Source organism: Perna viridis, chromosome 8 (assembly GCF_037379345.1).
Source record: "Perna viridis isolate PV_CMFRI_1.1 ecotype Kerala chromosome 8, ASM3737934v1, whole genome shotgun sequence".
Classification (NCBI taxonomy): Eukaryota; Metazoa; Mollusca; class Bivalvia; order Mytilida; family Mytilidae; genus Perna; species Perna viridis.
The window spans coordinates 11,462,182-11,486,956 of NC_142452.1; the positions used below are offsets into that span (position 1 = coordinate 11,462,182).

At 32.4% G+C, this 24,775-nt stretch overlaps 1 protein-coding gene across 1 annotated transcript; it reads left to right on the forward strand.

Moving 5' to 3' along the window:
* Positions 1–1,159: 1,159 nt before the first annotated feature.
* On the forward strand, positions 1,160–24,775 carry LOC148609327 (uncharacterized). The gene is made up of 15 exons (XM_088540541.1): positions 1,160–1,249; positions 4,390–4,546; positions 4,903–5,072; positions 6,331–6,436; positions 7,861–7,961; positions 8,817–8,978; positions 10,030–10,123; positions 10,580–10,643; positions 11,549–11,688; positions 12,866–13,119; positions 14,674–14,731; positions 15,374–15,588; positions 16,250–16,340; positions 17,308–17,425; positions 21,393–24,775. The coding sequence occupies exons 2-15, from the start codon at positions 4,417–4,419 to the stop codon at positions 21,589–21,591; spliced, it is 1,902 nt and encodes a 633-aa protein (XP_088396667.1). The 5' UTR covers positions 1,160–1,249; positions 4,390–4,416; the 3' UTR covers positions 21,592–24,775.

The window sequence follows — 24,775 nt, forward strand, 5'->3', positions numbered from 1 at the left end:
TAACTATTTGAAAACAATATCATAACTATGTCGATCCCGTATGTATTCAATTATTGGGTAAGAAATTGAGTTTTCCGTGCTTTGTGTAGATAAAGGGTGAGAGATACCCGCACGTATTAATCGTTTTTATTTGAGAATGAGTTCCTTGCATTGGTTGAAAAACTTGTGATATCGGAAACCTTGGTTTAGTTATTTCTCGGTTATATAAAGATTTCTTTCGAGTAAAAATCCGAAACATTGTTACAAATATGAGCAAATCGAACCAATTGTGGTATGGGACGTCACCGTCTAAAAACAGATTTTTTTCTATTAAGTATTTTTTGATTGATGTTATTCAACTTTCAACAAAAGGAAGGTATTCAAAGAGTAATCAAGGGAACCAAGATTCTAGCGGAATTCAAAAGAATGTAATCCAGGGACAAAGACCAGACATGGAAAACAGACATACACAACAAAGAACATAAAGTAACTAAAATAATGCATACAAAGTAACAATAGTAAATGAGCAACTCGGACTCCACTGAAAACTGGAAGCATGGACCAGGTGCACCGGTAGGGTAAGCGTCCTCTGCCTTTCTAGAAACACCCGCCGAGTTGCTCATTAAAAGTCAAGTCCGAGATAGACGAAAGGGGAAAGGAAAACTATTACACGTTTGACTCTGTTTTCATGGTGCAGATGGATACACCGTAACGATCCACGAGTTCATGACGACGACTATAAAACTTCTGTAGTGATGACTTCAATCTTGTAGCAACATAACCTTGTTCCAGAAGCCTAATTGTAAGAAGTCTAGCACGATACAAAAAGTCTACGCTGTTACGGCAAGCTCTTATGAGTTGCGATATGAAAACTCCATCCGCATGTGCTGAAGGGATGTTGCCACAGATGAAAGGAAAGTTGACAATTCAGAATGAAAAGTCATCACGTTTGTCAAAGATGATTTGGAATTATTTTTTATTTATGCGGAAAAAGTATGAGGAATCTCTACCAAGATCTAAGCTACATATTTGTTTCTAGGTATACCATCTTTTTTTAGAAACAACGATGTATAATGTTTTTTTAAGTTTTTAATCGCAGCCAATAATTAATTTATCGTATCATATTTTCAAAATGTGTTGGCTAAATTGTGAAGGTACGAGTTGACATTATTATGTATCCTTATTATTTCCCTTTTCATCACCTCCGTAGTAAACAAACTTGGTTTATTGGTGAAGAACAATAGCAGAAACTAAACAAACAAACGAACAGGTAACAAACACAGTGATTGAATCCACTGTTTTAAAAGGCCTTGTTATTTTTGCACAATCATTATATGCTGTCTTCTTATCCGCCACTAGATTGGTGCACCTGTATAGCATGATTTGACTCACGAATTATACTCCATCGCCGAGGATCGAACCCTAGACCGCTCGTGACAAGCCAGCAACAAACTGATTCAGCTAAAGAATTAATCCATTAACCCAGTCAATTAACTGGCTACTCTACCTAAATCTTCTACCTACTGCAACGCAGGTAGGCTGTCCTGCCACACATCCACAGTGTTCTAGGATTCCTATTTCCTGCTACCCGGGGCAAGTGAAATTTAAGTCAGGGAAAGTTAGGTACTTAGTTACACTTTCCCGTGGCAAGTTGAAAACTTCATATGCTGTAAGGATTTGTTTTGTTAGGAAAGCAGTCATTGACTGTGGGAAAGTTGATTTTATATGGATTTTTCCCGAGGAAACCTCAATATCTGAAAAATCCTAGAACACTGACCCAGTGATATTCTGTTATAATCACAGATATTGGATCTAAACTAAATAAAAATGTCAGACCTAAACTTTTGACATTCCTAAGTTCATTTAAAAAGTCTCCTGCAGTGTTCAAATAACACATTCTTCTAGTATGTTTCTTTCTTGAACTACAAATTGTCATTGCATCTAAGTAAACTGATTGTATCAAGTCCTTCAGGTATGTACTGTACACTGCGAAATGTATAACCTGTACCTGTACCAAACTCTGAATTCTAGTTATTATAACTTATTGTCCCTAACTTATATCAGCATCTGGTGAAATTGGCACCATACATAGCCAATTCAGCACCTAGTCTGGTTATATTTGCACCTTTGGTTAAACCAGTACCTTGTTTATTTTTCATTTATCAGTACATTTAGTGTAAAAATATTGGCCTTGGAAGAACAACCTCAGATATTTTGAGGGAAAGTATGATTTTGAAAGGTGAAAGACCTGACCATAGAAGTTGCAAAATTGCTGAAATAACAAGACTGAACTTACTCATATAAGCAAGATTTGTATATAAAGACAATTTATGCTTTGTTTATCTTTCCAATTAATAAAATTACAGGGACATCAGAATTACCACTGAGTGAAATTACTTAAATAAACACCAAACTTAATACCAATGATTTTTTTTTATGATCAGATGTATACAGGTAATCATCATCATCATCATTCTTTCTCTTTTACACAGGTATACAGGTAATCTAATCATCACTAACTAAATTCAGTGTAAAACTACGTGTAAATTAAATATCATTTTAGTCATCACACTTTTTCTTTATTAAATATGTTTTGAAATAATAGAAATTAAATATTAAAAAAAAAAATAAATAAAAAATTTTGATTCAATATTTTATTGAAGCCCCACCACATACATAACAATAAATTATAAATAAAACATATTATACACAACTAAATTTAATTCAAATTCAAATATTTTTTATCAATTAAATCATAGTCAAGTACAATAATAATACTTTTACATACATTAGACAAATATTATGCAAATATTGTTCAAATATTATGTCATTCTGAAAAGAAGTAAATATTAAGGTGCCAATTTGGTCAAGTCCAGATTGGCTAATTTTTGGGTGCCTTTCATAATGATAGGTGCTGATTTCCAAGTGCCAGTTTGACTTGTTATCCCATTAATTCATTGCCCTAGAATATTTTGATAATATTATGTTGTTCTTATGTGAAATATATAATAAAATTATACAGATAAATACCGGTCTTTGATTTTGGGTAAGACAATTTTGGGTTCCACATTTCAGTACCGGTACTTTTGAAAACTGAAAATTGTATAAAAATCTTATATCCCCCCCCCCCACCCCCAAAAAAAGAAAAAAAAACATTTTTAAAATCATTAATTCTTACCTAGCTATCATATCATTTTATAAATGTGTACAAATTTTCATCTGCAAATGAAATCAGCATTAGAGTATTTGATAAGGGGAAAAGGTTGGTACGGGTATGGGTACAGGTATGGGTATGGGTAGGGTACGGGTATGGGTACGAGTTACAAATTTTGGTATATACCCGTCCTTCAAGTTCCAGAATAATTTTAGTTAGTAGAACAGGGTTATTGGATAAAGTTCTTCAACCTGACTCATCAATATTACAGACCAAAGTTTTTTATTAATTCTTAACAAAATATAAATATGAAAAACATTTATTTAGGCAATGCACATTGATCTTGTAGAAATTCAAAAATTACAAAAAGAATTATCAAAAATATTTCAGTCTACTTCTGGCTTAAAAAGCATGACTACCTGCTCATCAATTCACACCTGAGAATGAGTTACTAGTTTTATTAGACCAACTGACCAATGAAAATACATTGTACATGAACAAGTAGTCAAAACAATTTCCAGGTGGGAAAAACTTTCAATAGAAAAAAATTTAGATCAATAAGTAATTTTTTTTTTCATTAATTAATCATTTTTTTTTTAAATTAAAATAAAATAAAAATTTTGAATTCCACTTACTTGTTGTGGTCATATCGGTAGTTGTGGAAAGGGTTACACTTTTCAAAAAGTGGCAAATATCTTCATTTTCCAGTTGATAGAGTGGAAATGCATGTACTGGAGTGACTTCACTTTGGTTGAATTTGCTCAAGTTACTTTGGAGTATATAGTTTTCCCATCATAAAGTCCAGTGGACATGGGTGGTACAAATTATGTCCCCATCTCCCACCTCCCACCCACTTCTTTCTCCCACCACCCATCCACTTAAAAATATTCTATTTCCCAGGTGGCTAGGGGGGTTAAAACAATGACTTAGAAGTACAGGACAGGATTGATAAGTGTGAAGCAGAAGTCAGAGATTTCACAATTTTGTAAGATAAAAAAGAAAAGAACATAGATCAAAGAAATATTTAATAAAATTACCTGTATGTTTCAGCAAGGATGAGTTTCATGGAAAATGTGTGGGAGTTGCCACTGCTCCATTATCTTACAATAATTAACAATTTTAGAACTAATTGAACAACATTGTAAAGCACTGATTTAAAAGTTTGAATTGGGTTATTTGTTCTAAGGTGTAGACTTGTTATTTTGTATCAAATATTACTGTATTGAATGTTACATGTACATAATCTTTTTCTTCAGACATGACAAGTCAATGAGAATAGAAAAATGGAAAGTGAACCAGAGTGTTGTCTTCATTTCCAAAATGTCAGTTTATACATTGGTAGTCAGCAAATCTTGGATGGAATCACAGGACAGGCAAAGCAGGGAAAGTTACTTGCTATTATGGGACCAAGTGGTAGGTTTCTTTTATATAATACAGAGCATCAGCAACATCCAATATTTGTAGGGTGTGAAACCTGACTGGCTCCAAACATTCCATTTGAAATGACATTTGACAGTTATTGAACTTTTAATCAGGTGCAGAGGGAGTGTTCTAAGAAGTCTAGCTTATTCCTGTTGGTCGAGACATCACATTCAAAACCATGGCGGTGTATCGTCATTTGAGGATAAATACCTCTATCCCACAAAGGCATTTTTTAATCCTAAAATCATATTTTATACATGCAAGTTTTAAACGCTATGATTTAAATGAAAATGATTGTTTACTATTTTTATTTCACATCTTACCAAAGCATTGATCATCTGTTACAGGTGCAGGGAAGACCTCACTGCTTAACTGCCTTGCTGGAAGACAGTCCTTTACATCAGGAGCAATAACTTTTAATGGCTTACCAATTACAAAAGACCTGAAGAGAAGAATTTGTTATGTCCTTCAACAAGATGTTTTCTTTGAATTTTTGACCCTGAGAGACACACTACATGTAAGCATAAAGTGTGAAGTATTTACAGGCTACATGTAGTTGTGGAAACAGTATACAGTGAAACTTCTCCAAACCGGACCCTCAGAAAACCGGTCTTTCCTTCAAACCAGCCATTTTCAAAAGTCCTGGCTGATATACCTTAAAACCTATGTGTTTCGTCTTCAATAGACCGGCCACCCCCTAAAACCGTGCTTCGGCTGGTTTTTCACAGTTTTAGTTACGTATTGCAAATAAAAACAACCTCTCAACACCGACTGCCCGGTTAATGTTCTCCTGTAATAATTGTGTCAACAACACTGTAAATGATTATGTAATATTACGTAATTAATAATTCATTAACTGACCAGTTTACATTTCATCAATGTAGGGGACAGTAGACAAACAACAATTTTAATCCAGATTTTACATTTTGTCACTGGTTGGCTGTTAAATGGTGTGTACACACGTCAGGCACCCGGGCTCATTTAATAGTTCGATCTTTACGATCTTTTAACTGTCAATTAATGTGCCCTGTACCCTAGTCAAAACAACATACGGGTGAAATTATTAGACTTTGTTGATAGATAATTTACGGAAACAATACATACAATGAATTACCATCAATAGCCCTTTGATCTTTAATACACATTATTTCAAAACAGTGAACATTATTTTGTCGGCAGTACCATTTGTAAAATCAAATCATTTACAAATGATGCAAGCTTTGAAATGTAATAAAAGGCCAAAAGTTTTGAATTTGCATTATACATGTCTCGGCCAACAAACTGACATGGTGTAGGGTTATAGACCACATTAATGGAAACAGCTCTTAGAATCCATTGCTATTTTTCACAAAAGCGGCCATTTTTTCCTGTCCCAGTGGTGGCTGTTTTCACTGTAATAAGTATTTTGTGATTGTAGCATTAGAGGTAAACACTGTAGTTTGGCTTGTGAACATTTTCTTTAAAATATGATCTGCGAAAAAGTATAAAGAAGATTTTAATTCTGAAAATGATCATTTAATTACCTTTAATAGACGTAAATGCAACAATTTTGATAACGTTCAGAAAGTATTTTAAGTAATACTTTAAGCTTAATTTATTGTGTGCATGAGGAAATCTTGATTCCATACCATACTTAAAATTTTACAATATGTTTCAAGAGATTTATGTTGATGTTTATAACCTTTGTGAATTCTCCATTGTTAAGTGCCATTTCATATGTTATAACGCAATAAAAGAAGTGGAATCCATCACATTAAGATTGCTTTCATTGGTAGTTTGCAGCCAATATGAGACTGCCTGAAACTATGTCTAAGGAAGTGAAACAAGAAGTCTTAGACAAAATTATTGACAGTTTAGATCTGAAGAAATGCTTGGATACATGTAAGTTTTCTATTTTGTAGATTAGTAATTTATAATTCAAAATATTGATATAATTCTAAATACAGAAGTTTTATTGTCATCATCATGAACTGGTGGATTGTTATAAATCTATCTGCACCATGAAAACAGATTTGCTCAACATGTCATAGTTTTTCTTTCCTCTTTTGTGTACCATGAACTTGACTTTTTATGAAAGAATAATCAAGGGAACCAAGGTTATAGCAGTAATCAAAAAAATGTAATCCAGGGACAAAGACTGGACATGGAAAACAGACATGGAATATCCAGGGGAAAATACCAGGCATGGAAAACAGACACACACAACAAAGAACATAAAGTAACTAAAATCATACATACAAAGTAACAAAAGCACTAAAAACTGGGGGCATGGACCGGGTGCACTCGTAAGGTAAGCGTCCTCTGCTTTTCTAGAGACAACCACCAACTTGCTAATAAAAAGTCGTCCAGGGTAGACAAATGAGGAAAGGAAAACTATGACACATTGAATAAATCAGTTTTCATGGTGCTGATGTAGCATTTTGGTGGGTTTCTAGAAAAGTAGAGGATGCTCACCCTACCGGTGCACCTGGTCCTAGCTCCCAGTTTTTAGTGGAGTCAGAGCTGCTTATTTACTTCTGTTACTTTGTATGTATTATTTTGGTTATTTTATGTTCTTTGTTGTGTGTGAGTCTGTTTTCCATGTCTAGTCTTATCCCTGGATTACATTCTTTTGATTTCCATTAGAATCTTGGTTCCTCTTGATTACCAGTAATCTTACGTTATATTTATGAATATTTGTTTTAGTAACATGTTTATGCTTAATGCAAATAAAGTTCATTCATGCATTCATGAATATCAAACTGTTAAATTGTAATTATGTCTCCCCATAAACAAATTTTATATATGGATGTAAAAGAATCATCCTGTCTGTCTGTCCATGTATTTATTTTATGTCCACATATCTTCTGAAAACAGTTCCTCCTAAACCTCTCAATGGATTTTAATAAAATTTTATAGAAAAGTTAGGCATCATATGCAGATGTGCTTGAAGGATGATAACTACAGGTATTTTCTGATGTCTGCAAAAGGAGAGAAAAGAAAATCGCCCAAAGCTTAATGAGTAAGACAATTATTGTCTTTTTCTCTGCTAAGAGAAATAAGCCAACTTCAGTGTAAAACCTGGTAGGCACAATACATCCTAAATTGCTTGACAGATTTTAATTTTTTTAGGTAGGTAAGGTATTTTTCTTACTTGTACATGTAAGTGGATGAAATTAAGTTATGTCAGTTTACTGCAAAGTGGGGAATTAATGCCACTCAATACAGAAGGTATTCCCTTTGTGAGCGTGCACTCAGCATCAGTTTATTCTGCCTTTGTTTTGTTACTAGCAGAGACCTAGGATATTTTTTTTGTGTTATTACAGTTGTTGGTGGTATGATGTTTCCTGGGTTGTCTGGAGGAGAAAAGAAGAGGGCCAATATTGCCTGTGAGATGTTAACTGATCCATCTCTTATTTTATTAGATGTGAGTTCTTTATTTATATAGTCATTTCAGCAGAGAAGTGGAAAATAATAGGGATAGAGTGTAAGCAATGTCCTTTATATGTAGATGCTCTGAAACATGAAGGGCTCAAAATAGTTCTGTCAGAAGTGATTAATTCCAGAAATGATGTATGCAGTAATGAAGTGATTGTATGAACGTATAACACAGACGCACATTATGTGTTATAGGAAGTCTGTCATATTCCTGTTGGTTGAGACATCAGGATTATAACAACGTAGCTGTGCATTATCAGCAAAGTCAGAAGTTATTTGAATGAAAATAGCTCCATCCCTCATAGACACAGCCTTAAATCATACAGATTATTTAATGAAAAGAGACAAAGCAGAGTTTCTGTTGAATATAAAAGCAAAATTCAGGTATTATTGAAAATTTGAGTGCTGAATGACCAAATTGACAGGAATTAGTGTTGTATTTGAATATGTTTTCTATAATTTTATTTTGAAATAAGTATTTTTTTAAATGTAAGAAGACAAAAATTAAACATGTTATGAAATTCAAGCTAATTTTTCCTTGTTAGATGGAGGGTTTTGGGTTATACATGTATATGATTCTGGTTCTACATTAAATTTACATTTTACACCTTTAGTAAAATAAAAAAAAAATTAATGATGTTTAGCATGCTTGATTGATGTACGTGCACATGTTTGATTGATGTACATACACATGTTTAAGTGCATTTAAACAAAAAATATATTTATCTGCATGTTCCAATATTTAAAAACAGTTTGAAACATTTTTATTTTTACATGGTTTGAAATGATTCTATAATATTTTATCTTGTAATCTTCTTTCATACTATATTGACCTGTGTTTCAGGAGCCCACAACAGGGTTAGATTCCAGTACAGCCTATAGTTTGGTCCATACCCTGAAAACTTTAGCTCAGACCAGTAATAAGACCATTATAGCTACAATACATCAACCTTCATCTAAAATGTTCTACCTATTCGATCATCTTTTGTTACTGTGTAATGGACAGGTATGAAAAACATATTTTATAGGTGTAAAATACCACCTGGTTTTAATAGCTGATTACTGTCAACGTACCTGGTACTACAGTAGTAGAAGGAGTGATTAAACACCTTGTTTGCCAATTCAGACTTCATTTTAGGTGCCAGGGTTTTTGGGAAAGGAAAACTTGAAGTTCCATGTTTGAAAATCAGTTGGTCATTGAAACTCCCGTACTAGCTTTGATTGATTGACATGATTTATTTTGAAACCTGTTACAAAATTATTGTGATTGTCACTACACAGATGACATAGAAATACTGGTGTCCATGCATCCATCTGTCCATCACACTTTGTGGACTTAACTTGTTGAAAACACTTAACAGATTTGTCATACCTGTTAGCCTTTTGAATGCTCAAAGAGAGATCCCTCCCTCTTTTCAGCATTTCTAAGATGGAGATTTTGCATGACAACCTTTTTCACACTAAAAATTGATAATTTTGCTAAAAATCCAAGTACAAAGTTAAGACAAAAATATATCAGCTATGATAATCTCGTTAATCTATTAAGTGTTTCTAATCAAATTTGGAGTAATCTGTACAATTACAAGGATTAATCATTAATTGATTGTTCTTCGATGATTTTTAAGTTACATAAACACTATATTTATATCAATTTAAAAAGCCATTTAGAACATGATTTGTGCAATATTTCTTCTAAGAGGGAAATTTTTTTTTTTTTTTTTTTTTGGGGGGGGGAGAAATTTGTGAAAGAAGGTATCCTGTGTCTTTTTCAAAGAGGGAGATTGACCCAAAAAAAGGAATCTCTTTCCTATAGAGGGAGAGTTAACAGGTATGATTTTGCTCAAATTTGAAGGATTGTTAGTCACCTTATGCAGTTGACATATTGCACTGCCATTTTGATTCAACAAATTTTACAGGAGTAATGGGACTCTGTTGAATTTGTACATGCTACACTATACAGGAGTTATGAGACTTTTGCAATTAAAATTTTTTGGGGTGGTTGGGGACATATGGCTGTGTGTAGCAATCTTGTTTTCACAATACAAGTATATTTTCAGATGGCATATTATGGTGAGACTAGACATTTAGTGAACCATTTTAAGAGTATTGGTATACCTGTTCCTTCTGGTTACAATCCTGCAGATTATATATGTAAGTAGACTGATGTACCATGTGACTGAAAAAGTGTTTGATACATGTACTGATTATATATATACATGCATATACATGTATAATAGAGATTTGGGTAAAGTATAGTTAAGTAGCAGTTTTACTGATTCGGTTTTTCTTTTTTCTCTCATTCAAAGCTGGTTAAAAAAAAGTTTGGATGGTGATTTAATTTCTGGTAGAGTTTTCCCACCATTTTACATTATTGATATTTCTACAGATTTCATGGGAGAAAGCAATTCTTCTTCAGCATATTCTTGATTTAGATTATTTCTCCACTCTCTATGGTAAAATATTTTTACAAGCTTGCATATTGAAATTTGTATCTTTTTATCTAAATCCATGTATCCCAAATCATTGATGACAAGCACATTTAACTGTTTTAAACCCTTTTGTTTTCTTACATAAAGATGACCAATTATATTGTATGATTTACTTCAGTGGAAAAGATGAAAGAGAGTGGTGATGTCCTCCATAAAATTCTTGTAGCTGGAGAAAGGATTAGGTACTTGTATCTTCTGTATAGTGGGTAATATTTGCTGGTTGCTAATTTTTGCAGTCTTCCTAAAAATGCTGAAATAAATTCCATGGATTATTAACTCAGAGTTTAAGTATTTAGTGAATCACTTAGAAACTGCCAAAATTAGAATTGGCAAAATTTTTTCGTATACTTTTTTTTGCTAAAATTGCCAAAGTTTACACCATCAAAATAATCCACCATAAAGTATTATAGTTGTAGGTGTATTTATATTTAGATGCATTATTTGTTTTACTTGCCATGTCTGACATCTTGCTCTGTTTAAAGTTTTTCTTTTAACACTAAAGTTGCCATGACAATAAACTTACATGTACATAAAAGTACACATATCATTCCTTTGTTACATTAGTAAATGTTAAATAATATGTCATTTTATGGGTTTAACTACCAGTAATAGCATTGAACTTTTATCGGTGTTTCTTTTGAATAATTTATTTGTTAACACCGAAGTAACTTAAGAAAATGATTGGATGTACATTGCTATAAAATATATATATATATAAATATATACATTATGTCACACTTATTATTTTGCTTTGAACACCCCAGAATAGTCTGCAAATAACCATATGATGTCAGAGAAACCATGTAATTTTACACTGAGAAGTCATTTATCTTTCAGCTTAAGGATAATTCAGTAAGAAAATAACGGGAAATCATATTATTTTCTGCAATGGTCTCCATAAATATGAATACATCTACATGTACATGCCTTTAAAAGTGAAGAATTGTTCATAAATATTTAATACATTGAGTGGCAAATCAATATCTAAAACTGACTTCATAAAGCAGTTGAAGTTCTAAAACACATGTATTTTCTCACAATGCTCTCACTTCAGAAATTGCTAAATTTACTGTTATTTTCTTTATAGGAATCAGTTGACCTTTGATGATATTAATTCATATGACCCAGGTTCACCTTCAATGGATGGTCATTTTGATTTCAAAGAGGAGAGATCATCAACAAGAAATAAATTGAAATTCTGGAATAAGGAGTCGGGCAAAAAAGAGGGTAATACATGTACCTCATTTTAAAGAAATTTTGTTTGGTAATAATGATGCAGAGATTTTCAAGATGTTGATAAAAATATTAGAAATATTCAATAAAGTAACATTATCATAAAAAAATTATTCTTCACATGTTTTAAGTTGATATGTATTTTTTTACAGTAGGACTGTACTATTTCAGGACTTGTGTCATTTCTCTAAAATATGTACAATTGCCACCATATACTGATTCTTTAAATGGGAGGAATATAGTAAACTCCTCTGAAACCAATGAATGGAATTTTATGAAACTTTCACTAATTCTTTGTTACATGATGCCATTGTGCACCTCCTATATTGTTTTTTCTATCTGAATGAGTTATGAGGTTCCCTATATTGTTTTTGGGCAGGGAGCAGAGAGTAAGCTTTTTTCAGTTTTTCTAGTTTTATGTTTATCATGACAAATTATTAGTTTTCGTTTATCTTTAGATATGCTAAATTTCTACTTGTTTTTTTTTAATGACTTTGTAAAATAAAATGCTGAACATACAAATTTTGATCACATTTATAAGCTACTTCCTGACAAAATGATTTTATTGTTGATTCACAGTTATGATAATGTTGTCAGACTTGATATTTTTAAAATGGAATTCTACATTTTTCCATTCAGGATTTTTCTGGTACAGCTTTTGTATTTATATTTCTATAATGTATTTAAGACTTTCAATTGTTGACTTCTAGTTTTTGTTGTAAACAGAGTAAAATCTTATCTGTGTTATACATGTAGATCTTTCCTTGTTATGAGTTCTGCTGGATCATAATATTCTGTTTGCTTAACTTGATTACACAGAGAGAAGAGTTCGGAACATTCTTAACTTGATAAACAAAGGGAATAGAACATCCTTAACTTGACAAGATATAGGAAAGAGTTTGGAACATTCTTAACTTGATAAGACATAGGGAACAGTTGGGAACATTATAACTTGATAAGACATAGGAAACAGTTCAGAACATTCTTAACTTGATAAGACTTAGGAAAGGGTTTGAGACATTCTTAACTGGATAAGACATAGAAAACAGTTTGAAACATTCTTATTACAACATAATTTGCTTCCTCTTGTTATAACTCTTATATCAGATTTTTTTGTTGGAAAAAAAGATGTCTTGTGTAAAACCCCTTAATTTTTGTTTAAACTTTTCAGAAAATGTTCACTCATGTTTAATGGAGATTGACAATGACTCTAAGCGGCATCTTAAAGAAACCAACCCAAACAAATGGCCAACAGGGTTCTGTACACAGTTTGTGAACCTGACAGGGAGATCATTCAAGCTTTGTCTACCAAGAATTCTAGATAAAGTTAAAATGTTGGAGAATATAATGATCTGTGTTATTGTAAGCTTGATCTGGTTCCAGCTGCCAAGGTCTGAAGATACATTGAGGGACAGGATGGGGGCTGTAAGTAGTCTGAAAATACATTGAGGGATAGGATGGGGGCTGTAAGTAGTCAGAAAATACATTGAGGGACAGGATAGGGGCTGTAAGTAGTCTGAAAATACATTGAGGGACAGGATGGGGGCTGTAAGTAGTCTAAAGATACATTGAGGGACAGGATGGGGTTGTAAGTAGTCTGAAGATACTCTGAGGGAGGATGGGGGCTGTAAATAGTCTGAAAATACAGTCAGGGACAGGATTGGGCTGTAAGTAGTCTGAAGATACATTCAGGGACAGGATGGGACTGTATGTAGTCTGAAGATACGATACATAAATGGGATGGATGGGGGCTGTAAGTAGTCTGAAGATACATGGAGGGACAGGATGGGGCTGTAAGTAGTCTGAAGATACTCTGAGGGAGGATGGGGGCTGCAAGTAGTCTGAAAATACATTGAAGGACAGGATGGGGGCTGTAAGTAGTCTGAAAATACATTGAGGGACAGGATTGGGGCTGTAAGTAGTCTGAAGATACTCTGAGGGAGGATGGGGCTGTAAATAGTCAGAAAATACATTCAGGGACAGGATGGGGCTGTAAGTAGTTTGAAGATACATTGAGGGACAGGATGGGACTGTATGTAGTCTGAAGTTACATAAATGGGATGGATGGGGCTGTAAGTAGTCTGAAGATACATGGAGGGACAGGATGGGGCTGTAAGTAGTCTGGAGATACATTGAAGGACAGAATGGGTGATGTAAATAGTCTGGAGATGGTTTGAGGGACTGAATGGGGCCCTAGGGAGTCTGAAGATACATTGAGTGCCAGAATGGGGGGCTGTAGATAGTCTGAAGATAGATGGAGGGAAAGGATGGGGTCTGTAAGTAGTCTGGATATACATTGAGGGACAGGATGGGGCTGTAAATAGTCTGAAGATACATTGAGGGACAGGATGGGACTATGTAGTCTGAAGATACATAAATGGGATGGATGGGGCTGTAAGTAATCTGATGATACATGGAGGGACAGGATGGGGCTGTAAGTAGTTTGAAGATACATTGAGGGACAGGATGGGGTCTGTAAGTAGTCTGGAGATACATGGAGGGACAGGATGGGGGCTGTAAATAGTCTGAAGATACATGGAGGGACAGAATGGGGGCTGTAAGTAGTCTGGAGATACATGGAGGGACAGGATGGGGGCTGTAAATAGTCCGAAGATACATGGAGGGACAGAATGGGGGCTGTAAGTAGTCTGTATATACACTGACGGACAGCATGGGGGCTGTAAGTAATATAACCTTACTTTTGTGTTACCATGAACAAAAAGATTTATCTCCTTAGCTGTTAATGTGATAAAAATTGTTTTCATGAAATAACTTATTGAAGTTAAAACCTTTGTCTGTTTAGATTTTCTTTTTGTAAATTTAATATTTTTGTGCCATTTTGTTATGTTAAATTTTTTTCTTTATAATTTCTCCTTTAGTAGGCATTTATGTTAGACATTCTGACTTTTTGTAAGATCATGTTCCCAGGTATATTTATCTACTCAGATGAACGATCATATAGAAGTTATTGTTTTACAGGTGTTTTTTATTGGTATCCACTGGGGTTTTATTCCATTATTTGATGCAGTGTCCTCTTGTAAGTTTGATTTTATTTATTAAGTGCAGATCTATAAAATCAAGTTGTCTTTATTTAATTTATTAAGTGCAGATATGTAACATCAAGTTGTCTTTCACTAGCCTGTGTTTTTCCATCAGTAGATAATTCTTCATATTTCAAATCATGTAAACACCAGTGCTGTATTTTTTCCTGTATATTACTTCCTATCATTAAGGCATAATAAAAATATTATAAAATGCAAAGACATGCTTGTGGCAAATGTCTATTTTTTATGTTTGGCATACCCTTGAACATTTAAAATAACATCTGAAAATCATAATCTTACTATAGACTTGTTTGCCTTTCCTTTTGAACAAAGCTGTGGGTTCTATAAATACATAGTTTATGCAGATACAAATAACAGTGATATTTTTTTCCACACATTTATATAACAGGTGGATAGTGGATTTTTCGAGCAGGGGAGGGTGCATTGAAATGAAATTTCTAGAAATACCAAGGCAAACTACCATTTTATATCCATGGTAAATATTTCTTTGTACAAAGTGTTCTACTGTGGACACCTCAGTGCTTTTGTATAGGTACATGTATGTTCTGATCACATGTTCTGAACTTTTTCATTGACCACATCATTATGGATCTTTAACCCTTGTGTATTTCCAGTTCCTATGGAGATAGTTGTAATCAACAAAGAGAGAGCAGCTGGATGGTATAGACTATCAGCATACTTCCTGGCTAAATGTGTTAGTGAATTACCTCTGATACTACTACAACCTTTATTCTTTGTCACTGTAGCTTACTGGTGTATAGGACTGAATGGTGCTGCAGCTTTTTTTGCTACAATGGGAACAGTGTTTATTACAGCTATTACTGGACAGGTTTGTTCAACAAATTGCAGAATTAAAATGTGTTCTTAACCTTTTAACCTTTTCCTCTCCTTTAACCTTTAAGATACAATTTATTGATACAGCTAAGGTTGGTAAAAATGAATGCTGTGTCATAATCTAGATTTTACTAGGAGTCATGGAAACTACTTTGACTAATTGGTGTTTGGAATTTCTTTATATGCTGCAACAGCCCTTGGCATAAAAGTTCTGTTCCATTTTCACAGTTTTAATATGCCAAAAATTTGGTATATAGATTCTGAGTGAATATTGCATTACTTTCAAATAGGAGGATGATTTCTTCACTTTTGAATATAGCCTAGATTATCAGGGCATAGAACCTTACCATACATAAGTGGACCTGACCTACCGAATAATACTTAAAGCACCTCTCTTCTATTGGTTAAGGTTTAAGAGCCTTTCAGTGGATGAGGAAACTGCAATTTCATTTAATAAGATAAAGAGTAATTTTCCCATGGAAATGTGGTTATACACTTACATCTTATGAAGAAATATAGCAACAAACTAGAAACTGCAACTTGTGCAATTAAATCAAGTTTCTTAGAATTACTGATCAGCTATTGACAAAATGTTAACAATTTTGTACTACAGCTTATATTACCTTAACATTAAATGTTTTGAATTATGATTGCAGAGTATAGGGTTGTTCATTGGTATGATCAGTACAGAGATGAGGAAAGCTATCACAGTGTCTCTCATCATTCAGATGTCAACCATGTTACTAGGTAGGAGATAGTTGTAGGCTATCAATGTTACTAGGCAGGGGATAGTTATAGGTAACAATGCTACTAGGCAGGGAATAGTTATTGGTAACGATGTTATAAGGTGGGAGATAGTTTCAGGTTATCATGTTACTAGGCAGGGGATAGTTTCAGGTTATCATGTTACTAGGTAGGAGATAGTTGTAGGCTATCAATGTTACTAGGCAGGGGATAGTTATAGGTAACAATGCTACTAGGCAGGGAATAGTTATTGGTAACAATGTTACTAGGTAGGAGATAGTTATAGGTTATCATGTTACTAGGTAGGAGATAGTTACAGGTTTTCATGTTACTAGGTAGGGGATAGTTATAGGTTATCATGTTACTAGGCAGGGGATAGTTATAGATTATCAATGTTACTAGGTAAGGGATAGTTATAGATTATCAATGTTAGTAGGTAGGAGATAGTTATAGATTATCAATGTTACTAGGTAGGAGATAGTTATAGGTTATCAATGGTACTAATCAGGGGATAGTTATATGTTATCATATTACTAGGTAGAAGATAGTTACAGGTTATCATGTTACTAGGTAGGAGATAGTTATGGTTTATCTTGTTACTAAGTAGGAGATAGATATAGGTTATCATGTTACTAGGCAGGGGATAGTTTCAGGTTATCATGTTGCTAGGTAGGAGATAGTTATAGGTTATCATGTTACTAGGTAGGAGATAGTTATGGGTTATCTTGTTACTAGGTAGGAGATAGATATAGGTTATCAATGTTACTAGGTAAGGGATAGTTATAGATTATCAATGTTACTAGGTAAGGGATAGTTATAGATTATCAATGTTACTAGGTAGGAGATAGTTATAGGTTATCAATGTTACTAGGTAGGAGCTAGAATAGATGTTATAATTTTAATTTAGTTTAGCAATAATAATTGTCATTTCATTCGAATTTAATGCAGAAAAAATCTTGTATGTTTACAGGTGGATTATTTACTCGTACCTTGCCTGTTTGGTTGGACTGGGCCAAATATCTATCATTTGTTCATTATACATTCCATTCACTGATGTACTTAGAGTTTAAAAATGGACCAGAGATTAGGTATGTCATGCATAGATTTTTCAGTATTTTGTGTTAATTCATGATTTCAGTGTATAATATATAAGAGCAACTCTTTCACTGAGTTAAAGAGTTGCCCTTATATACACTACAGCTAACAACCATTTTGACGATGCCACTCGCCCACGGTGGACAAATCAAGTTGTCCATGCTTTGCCCACCCTTAATGCCCATGGTGAACAGATGTCCACATGCCCACCGTGTCAGGTGGACAGTATAGTGTCCACGCCCACGGTATCCGGTGGATGTGTGATAACCTGTTGATTGGATTTAATCCATGATTGGCAATTTTATTACGATGTTCAAACGGTTGACAAATAAAAGAACAAAGTGTCAATCATTACCTTGACCGTGAGAATCAATTTTCTTTCTGGTATAATTGTGACACCACCAGGTGTTTACTTAGGAATTGATATAATTAGGTTTTTATATGAATTAAATGCTTTAAACTCTTGTTTTTTTTGTTTTGTTTTTGTTTTTTCGGAAACTAAAGTTGATATAATTTTTAAAGAAATTCATAAGGCCTTAATTTTATCATTTCCAGTTGCTACATGTATCATGTAATAATATTATACACCTGACCTGTCACCTGATTGTTACGAATTGTAAATTACAATGTTCAAGAAAATCGAGTATTTGCAAACTCCTTATTTTACTGACAATCTATTTAACGCAGTTGTATTTTCTAAGTGAAAGAACGGATTTGAAGCAGACACGTGCAACTTTAACTTACTGTCTATAAATAACCAATTTCGATATTGTGTCATTTCAACAAAATTTGAAAGCGGGAAGCATTGTTGAAAGATAATATATGATCCAGAATTATTGAACCGTGTACGTAATGAGTTTTCAAATGGCAACGGATTTAACCGCGTATTATCCGAGCACACGTTAGCCAACTATAGTGATGGGTGAAAATTTCCCCTCTTAAGTTGAATATGCAGTGAGTTCTTGTAGATTTAGCGCACCATAGACAATTGAACGACGTATTTCTTCAGTTTCTTTTTTTCGTCACTTAGTTCAACAATTTTGACTACGATTAGTTCCGTTATTATATAATAACAGTAGCATACAAATTGTAGATTAAAATGTGCAAGAAAATCGAGTACTTGTGAATTACTCATTTTATTGATGGGTTTCTTATGTAATAATTCTAATAAAAGAACAAAGTATTTTAAACCAATAAGTATAAAAATGCTTTCAGTGTGTCAATTTCTTATGCAAATTTGATAAACGCCTTTGTTATATCGTCGATCAATCAATGTGTTTCACGTTTTATCAAAAGGTATGTCCCGATATTTGAGCATCGTATAAGGTAAATTGACATTTAGTTGACACTGCAACAATTATTGATCTACGAGCAACGTACCTTACTTGCATAGATAATAAGAAGAGTAACAATACTTGAAAGTATTTAAAATTTGACACCATCATTCAAAAAACATGTAACTTTAAGAGACATATAGAAATATAAATTATGCTCTCTTAAATTTTTCATACCCTTGACGTTAAATCATAACTTTTCATTTCATGAGTCAGACTTTTTAATTAAAATTAATTTACATGTAATTCCGAAAATAATTGCATATCAAGTTATTAATTTAAATGCACTTCAAAAATGGATTTCTTGGTTCCCTTGATTACTCTTTCTTTTAAAGTGTTTTATTTTGAAATCTCGTAATTTTTTAGAATCTTCTGAAGCTTTATTCCAAAAACATTATTACTTTCATTTTTGAAATATCCATTGTTAGTTTATGAATATACAAATAGGTGAATGACACAAGGGCAATCGTATATTTCAGTAATTAAATGTTCAATGTTCTTGTAAAATCATGCTCAATACAAGTATTTTTTTCTTTTTACTAAACGTAATAATCTTGTAAAGTATTTGTGATTTTCATATCATAGCCACCTAGAAATAATATTAATCAATGTGTTTACAACATTAACTTAATTAGTCAAATCAGTATTATCTGTGTAATGTCACTACTTAATACCTGAGCATGTCACACTCAGCCAATATACAGGAAGTGGTGGATTAACTGCTAATTAACGAGAAGGAATTGTTTAATAATATTTAGATTAAAGAGTACAAAGAAACCGAATTTAATGTTTTATGATTATAGAAGCGTATTATGGACATCCAAAATTATGTTTTTAAATGAAAATTTCGCCATTAAAAATCCCTTATAAAATTGTGTTAGAATCCCCCAGATATATATAACCTGATAAAAAAAAAATAAATTCTTCTAGTATGAATTTTACGACTAACTATATATATAGAATAAATCAAACTAATTGGTATCTTTATTTACACTTGTGTGCCGACTTAGTAGGCCTTTTTTTTGTGAAAATCTCCAATATATTTCAATACTAAAACGGGACAAAATTGAGTTTGAAAATTTCATATTTTTGCATTATTTTGCCTTTCACCTGTAGTTATTGAAATGGATACATATTAAATTAATCAGAGTAGAGAGTATATTTCAAATTTTAACATATTTAAAATTTGTAACACCAGCCCACAGTCGTTTAGATTTTATTTTCGAATTTCATGAAGGTTGCACTCATCGTATATCACGTTTATTTTCTTTACGGTTGATGACAAAAAAAAAGAAAAAAAAATTATTATTACTCCTCAATCTTAGTACACATGTGCATGAAGGTCTAATCATGATTAAATCACATACATTAATACGTCTTCTAAGGTACATGTAAGTGTCGTTAGCTAATACGCACCGGTTAACTGTTCAGTTTCATTTCACAATGCGTTAAACCACACCCTCAATATTCCTATAATTTATTACCTGTCAATCAACATTACTGCATCTTTACTTAAAACCACACCCTTGACATTTTATTAAATTGATTTCCTGTCAATCAAAGGTCCATGATAGAACACCTGCATCTTTAGCCACTGTGAGAAATTCATAGCAAAATAATGCAGTGCCGTAAAAGGGGATGCTGTTGTAAATAGATTCATCTTTCAAAGGGACTGCACATCCAATCTTAGCTGATTTTCTCTAAGAATTTTAAATATCATAAGCAAAAGGAGGGTGCACTTTTTCCATCACATGATCGTTAAAGTATTTTTCTCAGAATTCATCTTACAAGATTAGTTGTTGTTTCCAAATTAATATAAGTTATGTTGAACTATTCAGTATTTCTGAAAATATTAAAATATTGATTTAAACATTAAATCAAAAAATTTTTCTATAACACAATTAATTTTTTGACAAATGATAGCGCTACACTGTATTAAAACCTGCCGCTACCGTTAATTGATTAACTGTCAATTAAAGAGATCAAATGGCACCTATCAAAGGTTACCACGATTTCCTGTATTTATTCCATTTGTTGGCAAATACTCACGCTTCTCAGCTTTAATCCCACCCACAGGTAATTGATGACTGTCAATTATAAAAAAGCTCTATAGACACCTGTGAAATATTGTTACCGATAGTTCATACAATTAGATACGCTTCTTATAATACAACAGGACTGTAATAATTATTACGTAAGAATGAATTTTTAACTCCGATTCCTGTTAAAACGAAACAAGATTTAAAATTGACCACCAGAATGCATGGGCAACATGGACAGCAACCAACCACGTGTCCACCGTGGGCCGGTGGAAACATGTCCAAGGATGGACACAAATTGTCCACCATTGCCCACGCCCACAGTGGGAAAAGGGAATCGTCAAAAATGTCTTTAGCTGTAGTGTATTATAAACTGATAACATGAAATTATTTTTATTAATTTTTTTTTTAATATAGTAATTTTAACCAAAAACTTCCCACAAATCTCATATTTTTATGTGGGAGATTCTAAATTCTTCATTGATTTTGTTGGAGTCTCCCCCTAATGTAGAAGAACTAACATGTATGTTGTTTGGTGAACATTATTTAAAATACTTGAACATTTACTTATATGATCTTTTTTACAGCTGTGCTTTCAAGGTCAACACATCAGCATTTTCAGTGTGTCGAAACACAAACACAACAACAATCCCATGTGATTTAGTACTAGATTATTATCATGTGACTTGGAGTTATTGGCAGTACCTGATTCCATTGTTTGGCTTTATTGTTGTGTTTCGAATGCTTGGTTATATTATGTTAAAATTTGTCCAGAAGCCTGTGTAGATTTATCATATATTTGTACACATGTACAATTATTTCTATATTTCTTGCTTATTTCAAATCGTGCCCAATCAGGTTTCTTGCAATCAAAGGCATGATATTTCATGGGTATTAAAGTTTTATTTAAGGATGATAATTGACTATAACTCTATTATTTTGTTCTTGCTATTTTTTCTTAATCACTATTTGGTTATGTATATATTCGTCTTCAGTAATGAATGGTTCAAATTATCTCTCCCATTGTTGACAAATATCCATTCCCCTCAACAAGTTGATTAAAAATAGTTTAATTCTCTATGGGATCAAAAAGGCTCATACAGTAGGTTTTATTTTTCATTGGTCAAATTTAAGGTCTTGACCTTGCAAAATCGTCAATCTTGCCGACTATTCATTGACTGTTTACTTTCTACACTGTTAATAGTGTTAATACACTGATAAATGTAGTCAGAAAGTTTTGTGATAAATTATTCTACATATCATGTGAATATGTTAAAACTGTTGTTTTGATGATAAAAAGCAGCTTAATTTTCTGCATCAATTATTTTACCTTTATATGTGTGAAAAAGAACATAATTGTTGAAATTTGCATAGGAAAATATTATGAAAGGGTTGTGACAGGGAAAATCATGAAATAAAATGTTTTAAAATGGGAGAAACAGATACTCCTTCAGTTTCTTGTGGATTAAATATAGATGAAGCTTGCATTTTAAAAATCTTGATTTTAACTATATCCAGTGTAGAATTTTCTCCCATGAAGTCTGCAGAACACTTGGAAAATGTAAAATGGTGGGAAAACTTAGAATGGGAGAAAATTTATTTGTCATCCATGGTATACAGACCATTTAATGTTCACCTACATCTCATTGAACCAGTTTATCTTTTTGCAAGCAATTTATTTTTCTATTACAATATCCAAGATAACAGAACATTAAGATTTTCAATCTATTGGTAATATTGATGTTTACTAACTAGTATCCAAATTATAAGGAAGTATAATACAATATGGTACCAGAAAATGCTTGAAGGTATATTCATTCCTTAAAAGCAATACTCATAGTGAGTGCAATTATACAGGAAATGATCTCTGTTTACATCTTATATAAAAGTCTGTAACAACTTTGTTTTCCTCTCATTTCTGGTAAATGATTAATTTCATAGCAGTATTGTTCAGTTTTGTTCAATGATCAGTATTAATCAACTTTTATATTCAGATTTTTCATGATAATTTATAATTGTGCATGATGACTTCTTAGAATTATTTTATTTGTTTGGTATTTTACATGTACATGTATCTGACTGGCTGTTACTAATGTACATGTATCTGACTGGCTGTTACTAATTGATCAATTAACGGCTGGCAATATTGTTAGATTATTTATAAATAATGGCATAATATATTTTGTTTTGTATTTTTTGGTGCTGAATATTTTATACATGTTTTTTTTTTTATTTTAAATTCTCATTACAATTATAAGACTTAGTGTTTTACATATTGTATACATGCCTCTTATGTATTTCATGTACCAAAAAAATTTAAGGAATCTGAGGTATCATTGAACCCATATTAGAACAAGCAATTGAATAATCATAAATTTAAAAAGTATTATGTGCAAGGTTGTTGAAAGTTTGTTATTTTAGATGAAAATATGACTTTTATTTATGAAAAATGTGGCATCAGTTAGTTACAGTTCTGAGTCACTCACATTTCTTGTTACAGGCACAAACACTGTAATAATTAATAATTCTTTTACAGTATATTAAGTACATTTTGAAAACTTTGTATAGAAATATAATATAGTCAAGTACTAAAGAAATCAGTTGACGCATTTCTTATTTAACTTTAACTCAAATATTTAACCTTAAGTTATTCACGCAAATATTGAGTTATAGTTAATTATTTCTTGTTTGCTGTAAACCATTCAGCTCCTTAAATGGTTAACACTTCCATTACATTTTGTGATTTGTGTTTGTGGTTTATGTTAATAATGTGCCTGTGGACAGGTATACCTTTGTATTTCTTTCCATTTACACTTCAACCAAGTAATCAAAATACACTTCTGGTGATTTAAATGAAACTTTGGTGGATTATTAATTTCTGTTTTGGATTTAAGCTCCCTTTTGATGAATTTACATATTTCATTTCAGCTTAGCTCTTTTATAAATAATATTTTTTCGTAGTTTTTTTTTATCAAAGATTTTGTTTGTACAGTGCATTATGTATGTCAAGTTAAGTACATTATGTATGTCAAGTTAAGTACATTATGTATGTCAAGTTAAGTACATTATGTATGTCAAGTTAAGTACATTATGTATGTCAAGTTAAGTACATTATGTATGTCAAGTTAAGTACAAGAGGTTTGCAGGGGCAGATCCAGAATTTCAGGGGGATGAGGAATAAGAATTAAATGCCAGGCAAAGCAAAGCAAAAACAATTTCTGGAGGTAGAATTTTTAAATAATCAACATTTCATGCAAAAATCTTCTTACAAATTCTTGGCGGCGAAACTCCCGTCATTCATGCTTGACCTTGGATCCGTGTTTGGTCTTGTAATTCTTGAACTTGTTAACTATCCGTTGATTAATTACCTTAAATGGCATGTTTCGAAATTGCTTACATTTGATGTATTCGTTTACTTTGATCTACTTACTGCTTAATATTGTTTAAAAGTCAAGATTCATCAATTTTTCCAGATGAAGTATATTTCAGTATTAAGTACATGTAATACTGCATGATAGGGCTAACTATGATGTTACTTAAAGAATAAGAATATTTCATTTTACAAAGGAATTCATAACTTCAAGTTTTTAATGTAAATAGAAAATTTAAATAGTTCCAAATCAATGTGTCTACTGGTTTACTTTACACTGCTTATACAATCATATTTGATTTTATTCTAGAAGTATTTACTCAGTATATGTACATATTTGTATTAATATTTAGAAGAATCCTATCACACATTATTTATTTGGTATTCAGTGGAATTTTCTTCTGTAAATCAAAAAAAATTCTCAGTAAAAAAACTCACTTTTAAATTTATCTTTGTATTAAACCAAAGAAATGATTATGAAAGCTGTTAGTTAATCTAAGTGGTGTTCTCTGTGGAAAAGCTTGTGTAATTCTCAGCTTTTAATGCTGATTGATTATTTGTCTCTTAAAAAACTGAATTATTAAAATTTTTTTAACCTGA

Bases quoted from the DNA above. Each gene is read 5' to 3' on its own strand.
- LOC148609327 (XM_088540541.1), top strand. From the start codon at position 4,417: ATGGAAAGTGAACCAGAGTGTTGTCTTCATTTCCAAAATGTCAGTTTA. The intron at 10,644-11,548 runs GTACTTGTATCT...TTTTCTTTATAG, and splicing joins GTAGCTGGAGAAAGGATTAG to GAATCAGTTGACCTTTGATG. The intron at 17,426-21,392 runs GTATGTCATGCA...TCTTTTTTACAG, and splicing joins AAAAATGGACCAGAGATTAG to CTGTGCTTTCAAGGTCAACA.